The 11,818-nt window shown below is 50.4% G+C and overlaps 1 protein-coding gene across 2 annotated transcripts in view; it reads right to left on the reverse strand.

Moving 5' to 3' along the window:
* Positions 1–8,812, reverse strand: part of SLC25A15 (solute carrier family 25 member 15) — a 29,176-nt gene extending 20,364 nt beyond the window's left edge. The window contains exons 1-2 of one of the 2 annotated variants that reach the window (XM_043477842.1): positions 8,677–8,812; positions 5,782–5,906 (exon numbers count right to left, since the gene is read on the reverse strand). In XM_043477842.1, the coding sequence (XP_043333777.1) occupies positions 5,782–5,836 (55 nt within the window). In that variant the 5' untranslated portion in view covers positions 5,837–5,906; positions 8,677–8,812. Of the gene's footprint in view, positions 1–5,781; positions 5,907–8,662 lie in introns of both variants that reach the window. The other variant, XM_043477843.1, reaches the window with a different exon arrangement.
* Positions 8,813–11,818: the final 3,006 nt, after the last annotated feature.

The following is an 11,818-nucleotide window of genomic DNA, read 5'->3' on the forward strand; positions in this document are numbered from 1 at the left end:
GGGAAGGTGAGGCAAATTGAGAGTGTAGCACTGATGTACATACACAACCATGTGTAAAAGAGACAGCTAGTGGGAAGCTGCTGATAGCTGGGAGCTCAGCTCGGTGCTCTGAGGTGACCTAGAGGGGTGGGACGGAGACTCAAGAGGGAGGGGATGTGTGTATACATGTGGCTGACTCATGTCGTTGTACAGCAGAAACTAACGACACTGTGAAGCAGTTATCCTCCAATTTAAAGACAAAACCAACCGGAGACGGCTGACATAAAGCATTTCGGAAACGTAATTTCACAGCTTTGACATAATAAGTTACATAATAAGTTCCAACTATGCTGTGGAAAATAGAGATGGAGGGAGGGCTATTAGGAATAACTCCCAATTATTGGTAGATGAACATTTCCCAAGAGTCTGAAAACTGAACTGTTAAGCAAGCACAGGTAGGGTCTCCATGATCCTATCACCATTGCTCCTCCCTTCTAGGAGAGCAATGACACGTTTCTGCTTTTGTCCTGCCGCACCATCATCTCACACCATCACCAGTCCTGAATTAGTGGAATATAATTTAATAAGATGTTACCATAATTAGAGTCATTCTCTCCCAGGTACTGATGGGCTAGAATGAAATAAGATCCTGCTGCTGCTAAGTCGCTTCAGTCATGTCTGACTCTGTGCGACCCCATAGACGGCAGCCCACCAGGCTCCTCCGTCCCTGGGATTCTCCAGGCAAGAACACTGGACTGGGTTGCCATTTCCTCCTCCAATGCATGAAAGTGAAAAGTGAAAGTAAAGTCGCTCAGTCGTGTCCGACTCTTAGTGACCCCATGGACTGCAGCATACCAGGCTCCTCCATCCATGGGATTTTCCAGGCAAGAGTACTGGAGTGGGGTGCCACTGCTTCTCTATGTCAAAAATAATCATTTCAAAAGAAGAGGTGAATGTCAGAATTTTTAAAGCAGGTTCATAATCCTGACAGCCTAGATGGGGCTACATGGAATAAAGCATTTAATTCAGAGCATTAAAATTCTATCCTAACCAGGAGTTTCCTATATTTTCACCCAACCATCCTGAACTGCGCAGACATCTGGGTTGCCACAGTACCCATTTGCTGCTTATCCATAAGTTTCCAACAGGGACAAAGTAGGAGGCTAATGTACTTCCAATGCTACCTACAGTTCTCTCCCTTCTTCCATGGATGCAAGCTAACTTCCTATGTAACTTGTGGCTGTTTAGTCTCTCAGTCATGTCCACTTCTTTTGCGACCTGGTGGACTGTAGCCTGCCAGGCTCCTCTATCTGTGGGATTTTCCCAGCAAGAATACTGGAGTGGGTTGCCATTTCCTTCTCCAGGGGATCTTCCTGACCCAGGGATCAAACTCTCATCTCTGCCTCTTCTGCACTGCAGGCGGATTCTGTACCACTGAGCCTCCAGGGAAGCTCAGACAAATGACACAGTCATGGCACTCATCACGCCCTGCTCAAGGAGGTGATAACTATTCCGAACACCAGCACTAACCCAAGATCAAGACGGTCCTCATACCCATCGAGTCTACAAAGCTATGAATAATTTACAGGAATTCTCTCTTTCCCTACTTGCCTAGAGCTCAGACCTCTGATCATCTTGCTCTCCATAAGAAACAGGAGGGGGTTCCTCCAATAAAAAAAAAATAATTTTTAAAAGTTCATTAAAAAAAAATAAAAAAGAAACAAAACGGGGACTTCCCTGGCGGTCCAGTGGTTGACATTCCAAGGCACAATTTGATCCCTAGTCGGGCAACTAAGCCCACAGGTCACAACTAGAGAAGCCCGTGTGCTTCAATGAAGACTCAGCATAGTCCCCAAAAAAGAAAACAGAGGGGCCCATTCTCTGCACTTTTGTGTCGGTGTCACTGCGGCACTTTCCTCTGCAGGAGATGTGTTGCCACCTACATCTTCTCAAGGTTGCGGCTGTGGATTTCAGTCCTCCACACAGTGGAGCCAGCAGGTGACAGACTGGAGGAAATCCACCAGGGCTGGGACGGTGATGGCGGTGATGGACAGCACTCATGGAGGGCCACGGTGGACATGGAGAACAGACCCTCACCCGGAAGGACCTGGCCACCTGCCCACCCACCAGAAAGGACAGCCTCCAACCCACTGGAGGTGATCAGTCAGTGTGCCCCTGAGTGGTGCAGACGGGCGTGTCATTTTCAAAATATTCCAACCAAAAAGCGCTTTTGGTTTGTGGTTAATTTTGGCATTTGAAAGGATAAACCTCAGTGACCTAAAAATGCCACATGTTGGGGACTTCCCTGGCAGTCCAGTTGTTAGGACTTCCTAACTCAAGACAGTGAAGAATCTGCCTGCAATGCAGGAGGGGTTCAATCGCTAGGTCAGGAAGATCCCCTGGAGGAGGGAATGGCTACCCACTCCAGTATTCTTGCCTGGAGAATCCCATGGACAGAGGACCCTGGCGGGCTACAGCCCATGGGGTCGCAAAGAGTCGGGCACTCAAGACTGTATGACTAACACCATTTACAACAGGTGGTGTGGCTTCCATCCCTGGTTGGGGAACTAGGATCCCACATGCCAAAAAATAAAAATAAAATGCCACTTTCCCGACTACTTAAGCAAGGCACATTGCAACAGAGCAGTCTGGGGAAAGAATGCATCATTTTATGTTGATAGTTGTGAAGCTACTAAACCTTCATGTGCCACTAAGGTTTCCCTTTAAGGGGATTTAACTTTTGAGATCCAATTACCTAACCAACTGCCTTCAAATCCTCCCCAACCAGCTGCCCGGGCCTCTCGATCCTTTCCTGGCATCGCTCCTACAGCAGCTTCAGACACGGAAGCTGCGCTTTAGGGTAGACGAGCTGGCCTGAAACCCTGCTTGATGGAGGAGGTTTGTCTAGAAGACACACACGCCAGAGAACACCGGGACGCTACACCCACATCACCTCCAACCACGGCTGCCTCTGCTCTGCCACACGTCACTTCCATGGTGGTCCATATCTACAGAGCACTAGGGGTCCTCTGCTCCTGGCAACGGCCACAGAGAAATCCCAAAGCCCACCAGTTTCCCCAGAGAGCTGGGGCGGTGAAGCCTCCAAAGGAATCCCCACCTCTGGGGGACGCTATTGGCCATCATGTAGCAGCGGAACAAAGATGACAGAACGGGACAAGGAACCAGGCAGCCAAGGTCCTTGCCCTGTCTTTATTTACACCATCTATTAACAGCTATGCAGCCTTGAACAAATCCACTATCCCTCCCTGGGCCCCTTTTCTACACATACAAGAGCATTAGAGTCAAGGGTCTCTAAAGGCCCTTCTAGCTCCATCACTCAAAGGCTGAAACCTCTCAAAAATGGGACGGCTGCTTCCCATTCACACAGGGGGAGTTCTCAGGTCACCACGAGGGACCTCCTCTGCCTGGTGTCTCACAGCCTTAGCACCCAGGAAGCCTGCTGACCTCAGATGTCAAGACAACCAGGGTGGTATTACATCAGTGAGGGGCGACCCTGGGTTTGCAGTGCAGGAAGGAACACCTACCCACAGTTAGCAGAAAAAATAAATGCTAGTATGTATAAGGGCCTGATACATGTTAACACCACTGTAAAAAAGTATGTGTACTGGCAAATGCCTTACTCAGCCAGGTTCCTGACAATATTGTTGCAATTTACATCTTTAAATATTACTATACGGGCCTGATACATGTTAAAAAAAAAAAAAAAAGCAGGTGTACTGGCAAATGCCTTACACAGCCAGACTCTGGACAATACTGTTGCAATGTACATCTTTACAGATTACTATTATGGATGCAGATACAGTTATGAATGCAGTACTCAAATGCCTGTCCTGTCCTTTCCAGGAAAAGCAAAAATGCTTTAATTCTATTACAACAGATCTTTCATCTTTGACAGACTGACTGAAAAAGACACAGAATCCCAAAAACTGAGCTTCCCCCACGGGGTGAAACGCACTCCTACTGCAGAGACACGAACTGAGCACAGAGACTCACAGGAGGGCATGAGGCGGGCAGAGGCAGGCAGCTGGGCCCACGGTTGCCAAAGTCAGCATCCTCTGCCAGTGAATGACACGGGGCAGGGGTTAAAGGGACAGAGAGGGGACAGTGCGCAGGGCCGGGGGGCTCAATCCCACGGCACTCAGCATGCGAGAGGGCACGGGATGGAACCCAGACAGCCGTTAGTCCCCCATCCCCCTCCAGCACCGCACCCCGCTCCTCCTTGTGGTCTCTGACCTGGGAGCGCCCCTGCCCGCACCTCTTATCAGCCTGCAGTGTACCGTCTCCAGACTTCCTCGTGAGCCTACTTTGGCCCATCTCTGGTTCATGGAAAAATACTGTGAGCTTCCCTGGACCCCTGATTTCTTTTTCACGACTAAGGCAACAGGATGAGAGCAGGCGGCCTTCTGACTGCCCTTCATCTGCTGACCCGGGAGGCCCCCCCAGACAAGAGGACGAGGGGTAACCCACTCCCCTGGCCTCTCTGCCCCAGGAAGCAGTGACAAGATTCAGTGAGGGAGGCGAGGAGCAGTCAGGGTTTCCACTGGGAAAGTAAGTGGTGGGCATTCCAGCGCTTCTCCGGCCATAAAATCATCCAGGAATCCAAAGAACCAAGTCATCACTCAGGCACTTGGAATTCTGTCATCTGCCTCTCACTGAGTAAAGACGGCCTTTCTGAAGAGTGGCCTGCGTGGCAGGCGCGGCCCAGAGCTTGCTGGTGCCTGGGAAGGGAGTTGTTGGGGCGCGGGGGCCAGAGTCTACCCTGGCACTCACCACATCCACCACTCCCCGGCCAGGCCTCTCCTTCCCTTTCAGGCCTTTAAGACACAGTCAAAAGCCAGTCTTATTCACCAAAGACATTTCTAAGGGTTTCCTTGCCCTCCTGAGCAGCAGTAAAGACAGTCTCCGGGGTTTCCCTGGAGAAATGGTGCAGCGTTACTTCTGCATACAAGGGCTCTGGAGACTGCCAGGCCAGGAGTAGAATCCTGTGGATCCCAGCCACGCGGCAATGGACATGTGGCTTCAGCTCTGAGCTGTGATCTCACAGGCTTCCAGCTGTGAACCAGGGACATTCCCACCCTTTACCCTGACTCCTAGTTGGTTTACCTTTTGTCTTTTTATTTTTATCAATTAAAAAACTTTTTTAATTGGAGGATAAATGCTTCACAGTATTCTGTTGGTTTCTGCTATACATCAATATGAATCAGCCATAGGCATACATGTCCCCGCCCTCTTGAAACTCTCTCCACCCCATCCCACTCCTCCAAGTTGTCACAGAGGACCGGGTTGAGCTCCCTGCATCATACAGCCAATTCCCACCGGCTATTTTACATATGATGATGGATATGTTTCCAGGCTGTTCTCTCAAAGTGTCCCACCGTCTCCTTCCCCCATTGTGTCCACAAGCCTGTTCTCTGTCTGCTTCTCCACGGCTGCCCTGCAAAAAGTTGTTCATCAGTACCGTCTTTCTAGATTCCATATATATATATATATATATGCGTTAATATATGATATTTTTCTCTTTCTGAATTACTTCACTCTATATAATAGGCTCTAGTTCATCTACCTTGTTAGGACTCACTCAAATGTGTTCTTTTTTACAGCTGAGTATCATTCCATGGTATATATGTAACGCCTACCTTCTGTTGTACCTGCCACACACTATTACACTCCCATTAAGCAGTTTCATTACAAGGTCCTGGAGTGACAGAGGCAATGTGCTCACTGGATCTCATTCGCAGAAGGTACCTGAGGATCAGAGAATGGGGTTTTCTCTGGCCTTACCTGCGGCCCCAGCCGTGAGGTCGATGGCAGCTTGGATGGCAGGGTTGGATTTCATATTCTCCCGCTCCTCTGCTGGGCTCTGTGGAGGGTGACTCTCTGGAGCTTATGACAGGCACCTCATATCCCTGGGAGGAAGCCAGAGCTCACCATCAGTTGGGCCTCTGCAGCCGCCCTTTCTCTAGGCCTGCTGCCCAGCTACTGCACTTGAACCTCACGGAACTGGGAAACTGGCTCTGCGTGGCTCCAGAGGAGGGGGCTAAGGGGGTCAGAGCAGCTCAATCATCAGCCTCCCCTTCTCCCCACCCACCACCTCCCCATAAAAAGCACAGAGATTGAAAACCTTGCCTGAGTATCAGTGCTCCAACAACAGATGAGGGCACTTCAACCAACTTTTCTGAAACTCTCAGAAACAAAGGCCAAACAAGCAAGCCAAGCAGACATCACAAGCCCCATCAAACCAGTTTTTCAGAGGCCTGGGTTGCTCTCTCAATCCACTAGGTTCTGTTCCAAATTCAGATAGCAGCCTGAGAACCTGAGAGAATGCCACAAAACAGGAGGTCTGAAAAGTAATGAGTTAGGAGCTCTGCCAAGTGACACCTGCCTGGGTCTGAATGCCTGCTCTGCCACCAGTAGGGGGGCCCCTTGGACCCCTAAAGCTGGAGGCCCCTGTCTATACAAGGTCTCGGTCTATATTATCATAATCTGAGAGCAATCAGAAATAGCCACATCGGACAAATACAATGATAAACTGAATACGCACCAGGAGTTCTTAGAACTACAAAACATTAGCACCAAATATTCTTGTCATCAGACTTCCCTCCAGAGCTTCTCAACATAAATGTGCACACAGATCACCTGGGGACTTGATTAAAAGGCTCATTCTGATGTGATTGGTTTCAAGTGGGACCAGAAATACTGCCTGCCTGGACTGCTCCTAGGTGAAGTTTATAATGCCTGGTATTACCCATATTAATAGCAACACCTGGTCCATTGCCCCCCAAATTTGCTAGATAAGAATCACCTGGGACACTTGTTAAATATTCAAATAACCAGGCCAATCTCCTGGTGATCTTGATTCAGTAGGTTTGAGCTGGAGTCTAGAAGCTTGGGGAAAACCAGATCTACTTTTCTACCTTTAGACAAAAAAAAAAAAAAAAAATCAACCACTGCCATGGCAAGGACTTAAATAAATATTGACTAGAAAAGAGGAGGTGGTTCTTTAACAGAATATTCTTACGTGTGAATAACAAGGAACACTTTTTAACCATCACACCTAAGACATCACACCCGGTCAGGCCACCTCTCAGAGGGGGTGGGTGGGCTGGATGCTCCGTGAATACCAACATCACCCTAATCACCAGCAGAAAATAATTTTAGCCTCCAAGAAGTTTTTCAGCCACTTAAAGTATGTTGTCAATGACCAGACACCAAGAATCTCGCTTTAAAAAAAGTTTTAAAACTAGCAACAAAAGTACAGCACTTTATAAAGCAATTAACTCACATGTAAAAACCACCAACTTTATGTTACCTATAGGCCTGGAAGGGCAGTGCCAATTACTAATGCTGATAAGACGGGGACCATCCAGTATCGAGAGAAGGCTATCAGGGTCCTAATCCAATCTCCTCCTTTTCCAAACGGAAAAACTGAGGCCAGAGGACGGCAACAGCTCATCCAAGGCCACACAAGTCTGCGCAAACAGCATTCAACACAAGTCTTGCCTTTTGGGTCTGTGCTTATCGACCAACACTTAATTCCAGACGATTCCCACCTGGTCAAAAGGAGAAACCGAAGCACTCAACCCTGCATTTTAGAGGGAAAAGGAGCCACAGATGGGGCGCATCCAAAGGGGTTCATTTGCCGGGGGGGGGGGGGCAGGAGGGTACATTTCTCCCTTAGAAAGGGGCATAGCAGATGGTACTATGTCATCAACGCGAATTTAACCCTTTTAGGCAAGTCAGACTTAAACACATCAACTTCTGCACATAAGTACTTATAGAATTATTAGGACTGTTAACAGTGATGGGAACTGAGATTAACTCAGAAGATGTGAGCAACTGTTTCAAACTATGCGTGACTTTGGCTTGAGGAAGACATATGGTTTGAGGGCGGCAGGACTGATCAACCTGAGAGACTAATTCATGAGCCTTCGGTACCAACAGAAACAGAAAAACTGAACCTTGCGCCGTCCCTTTATCCTTCTTTCAAACTACACCGGAGTCCCATGTATATTTCCCATTCCTCGGGGAAATTTGTTTCTCGTGCGAGAGAATCCGAGGACCCCCGCCTTCCCCCACCAGATCACAGCTTAGGGAAGATTCCAGCTTCAGGCCGAAGCTGGGGTGACGGGAGGCCGCCCGCCATCAGAGCGCCCAGAGAGGGGCGCCCCACGGGCGCAAGGATGCAAACCAGTCTCGCCGCTTAGCAGCCGAGAGACCGGAGCTCCGGCTTCAGGGGCTCGGGATCCCAGTCCGCCCAAAGGGGTAGCTTAGGGAGACGACTTCCAACTTCTTCCCGACTCTAAACGCCCGCTGACTCTGCCCAGCAACCAGCCCGAGCCTCCCATTCATACGCGCCTCCGCCCTGCCCGGCGCCGCGCGGAGCCAGGAGGCTGGGTGACACGGCTAGGGGGCAAAGGAGGACAAGCTTTCCCGGGCGGTGACCGCGGCGCGCAGGAGGCCGCGGGGCCCGAGGGTCTACGGGGAAGTCCAGGGCCGAGCGCGGGAAAGGGGCGCCCGCGGGATCCCCGGGCACGTGGGCGGCGCGTGTGGGCCCGGGGACTCCGGATCCCCGCCGCCCGGGAAGGTCACGCCGCCCGGGCGCCGAGGCCCGCCCGCTCCCCACTCCCTCCCGGCCGGTTCCCCGCAGCCGCGAGCGCCTGACCGGACTGCGCTCACCACCGCGTCCTGCTCGCGCTCCGCCGCCCGCTCTCGGCTCTGGATCGGCGGCGGGGGTGGCCGCTTAACACCCACGTCGGCCGCAGCCCAGCCCTCCAGCCCCGCCTCCCGCGCCCGACTGCCGCCGGCGGGCGGCCCCCAGGGCTCCGGAGCGCCCCTGCGGCCGGGGCGGGCGGCGCGGGCCCGGGGCTGCAGCGCCTCCCGCCCGCCGGCCAGGGAAGCGGAAGTCGGCGCGGCGCGGCCGCGCGCTCGGGCTCCGGGACCGCCGGGGGCCGCGAGCGGGCGGAGCCGGCCGGGCGGCGGGGCGGGAGGGCCGGTCGGGAGCCAGGGCCTCCACGTCGCTTTGCTGCCGGCTCGGTTCCCGGAGGCCCGCGGTGAGCTCGTATCTAGCTCGATCTCAGGGCGGGGCCTGGGGGTACCTGGAGTTAGACCAGTGACTGAAGTCTGAAGGATGTTGACTTGGCTGGGACTCGGGGCTCAGACCTTCATTTTGTTATAATTGAGCCCCAAAGTGCTGAAATGGTAGTGATGAAAAATACATTCGCTTATTGCCGGTAAAAACAAAACCCCAAACATTTCCCATTCCGCCTTCCACGAGGAAACCTACACCGATGACATTTGGGGAAAGCACACCCACCAATGAAAACTGTTAACTCTTGTCTTTTTAAAGAATAGTTTCCAATGGGTATCTCAGACAGTAAAGAATCCGCCTGCAATGAAGGGGACCTGGGTTCCATCCTTAGGTTGGGAAGATCCCCTGGAGGAGGGCCTGGAGAATTCCATGGACAGAGGAACCTGGCCGGGTACAGTCCATGGGGTCGAAAAGAGTCGGACACGACTGAGCGACTAAGCGCATGACTAAGCACAATGAATTATAGACTATTTCTGCACTTCTCTGGCATTTTATTAAAAAGCACAGTTCAAGGTTTCTGTTGTGCAAGGGGAGTAAAGGAATTTTCTCTAGTGTCCCAGGCAAAGACTCACTCATTTGGGAGGGTGTTGATTTGTGACTCACAGCTGTTCCATTAACAGTCATTGTCTTGGTGCTTTGGTTCAGACGTCATTAATTCATTTTCCTTTTCTACACCTTGTTTTCTTCTTTAAACTGTGCTATCATTTTTCTTTTACATTTCTGCCCTGTTTGAATGTGGTGTTGGACTACTGACAATGTAACTTAAGTGATTTTTGGTGACTGAGTCCTAAATGTTAAGTCGCTTCAGTCGTGTCTCTTTGTGACCCCATGGACTGTAGCCCGCCAGGCTCCTCTGTCCATGGGATTCTCTAGGCAAGAATACTGGAGTGGGTTGCCATTTCCTTCTCCAGGGGATCTTCCCAACCCAGGGATCCAACCCATGTCTCTTATGGGTTCTCTTATGTCTCTTATGCTGCATTGGCAGGCAGGTTCTTTACCACTAGCGCCACCTGGGAAGCCTGATTTTTTTTTTTTTTTTTTTTTGGCGAGGGCCAGTGACAAATATTTGAGGTGACTTGTGTTAGGGCTTCCCAGGTGACTCAGTGGGTAAAGAATCCACTTGCAACTCAGGAGATGGGTTCGATCCCTGGCTCCAGAAGATCCCCTGCAGGAGGAAATGGCAACCCACTCCAGTGTTCTTGCCTGGAGAATCCCACAGACAGAGGAGACTGGTGAGCTACAGTCCATGGGTTCACAAAGAGTTGGATACAACTGAGTGACTGAATACCTGTTAATGCATAAACATGAATGCCCAGCTGAATAGACCTGAGCGGGGGATGGTGAGGAAGTGCTGTGAGGGTGTCAGACCTCCTGATACATGCATGGGAGCCCTTCTCAATGCAGCACAAAACCGTCATCTCCTCACAGAATCAGCACTTTAGAACTCAAGCTTCCAGAGCATAATTTAATTACAGAAACAAGCCAGGGCATTTGATCGACTTGGCCAGTGACATGCAGCATAACCAGTGAGAAGAACCTTCAGTATAATGTCCTAAAGGACTGGCACTTTCTGTGGCACCTGGCCTGGTGGCTTTTGCAAACCAGAAACATGAGGCCCAAAGGAGCTAACTAGAGGCAGGCTTAGACCTCCTGTTACAGATTAGAAAGAGCCCCGGACTTGGAGCAAGGACACTTGTGTTAAAATCTCCATGACCTTTAGTGAGTCATTTAACCTTTCTAAACCTCAGCTATCACATGACAGCATCGTGGCCTCCTTTGAATCCCGCTGCTGTGGGAGCCTGCAGTAGCAGTCCAGCATGGGGGGTGGGGGGTGGGGGGTGGGCAGTGGTGCTTCTACTCCAGATCAGGGTCTCCTGACATTTTGTCCTGTCTTGCTTTAGCACCTTAACTCTCATCATTCTCCCCAAGGCTTTTACATTTCTTCTCTCTCTCACTTCTCCTTTACAACCCTCAGCCTCAATTCTATAAACTTAAGAAGCAATCAGGAAACTTCGGTGCAAGTTTTTAACCTCTTATCTACAAAGTTGCATTTTTGCACAAACTCTCACCTGTTTTCTTCTCCACTTGCTGTCTTGCTTACTACCGCATGGCCAGGAAAATGATGCAGGTGAAGAAACTGAGGCCTAGAGGGGTCAAGTGACTTAACTGATGTTGTGCAGTTACTAAGAGGAGAGCTGGGGCTCAGAGTTCATATTGTTAACTGCTACACTCTACAGTAATATCTCCCAGAAGGCCTCCTCTGAAAAGCAAGAGGGTTGCAGAAACCCTTTCTCCTGGAAAGAGCTCCATAATATCTCCCTTCATAAAATTTTATTAAAAATCACCTCTTATAGTGGTGGCCCTATATGCTATCTTTGCTTTAGGAATAGAGACATATGTAGATGTAAAAAGGTTTAACGTCTCACAGGAGCTCAGAGAACAGATTGAAAAATCACCTGACTGCCATTAAATCATAAAAGTGTTCCTCCTAAGGGTTATTCCCCAGGGACCTGTTGGCCTCTTGAGAAGAGAGTTTTGGAGTCATGCATCACTGCTCTCTGTAGAGGTTAGTCAACCCCATGGTATTTCAAATCCAGGTTCAAAACAGCAAAGAAGTCAATGCACTGACCTCTTTGCTCCAGGAATCTGTGTGCAGCACTTGGAATTGCATAATCCAGGATATCAGTGCAGCTGGCTCTGGGGTGAGAGGGCAGGTATGACGCAGGTCAG

The sequence above is a fragment of the Cervus canadensis genome, chromosome 9 (genome assembly GCF_019320065.1).
Source record: "Cervus canadensis isolate Bull #8, Minnesota chromosome 9, ASM1932006v1, whole genome shotgun sequence".
NCBI classification, from domain to species: Eukaryota; Metazoa; Chordata; class Mammalia; order Artiodactyla; family Cervidae; genus Cervus; species Cervus canadensis.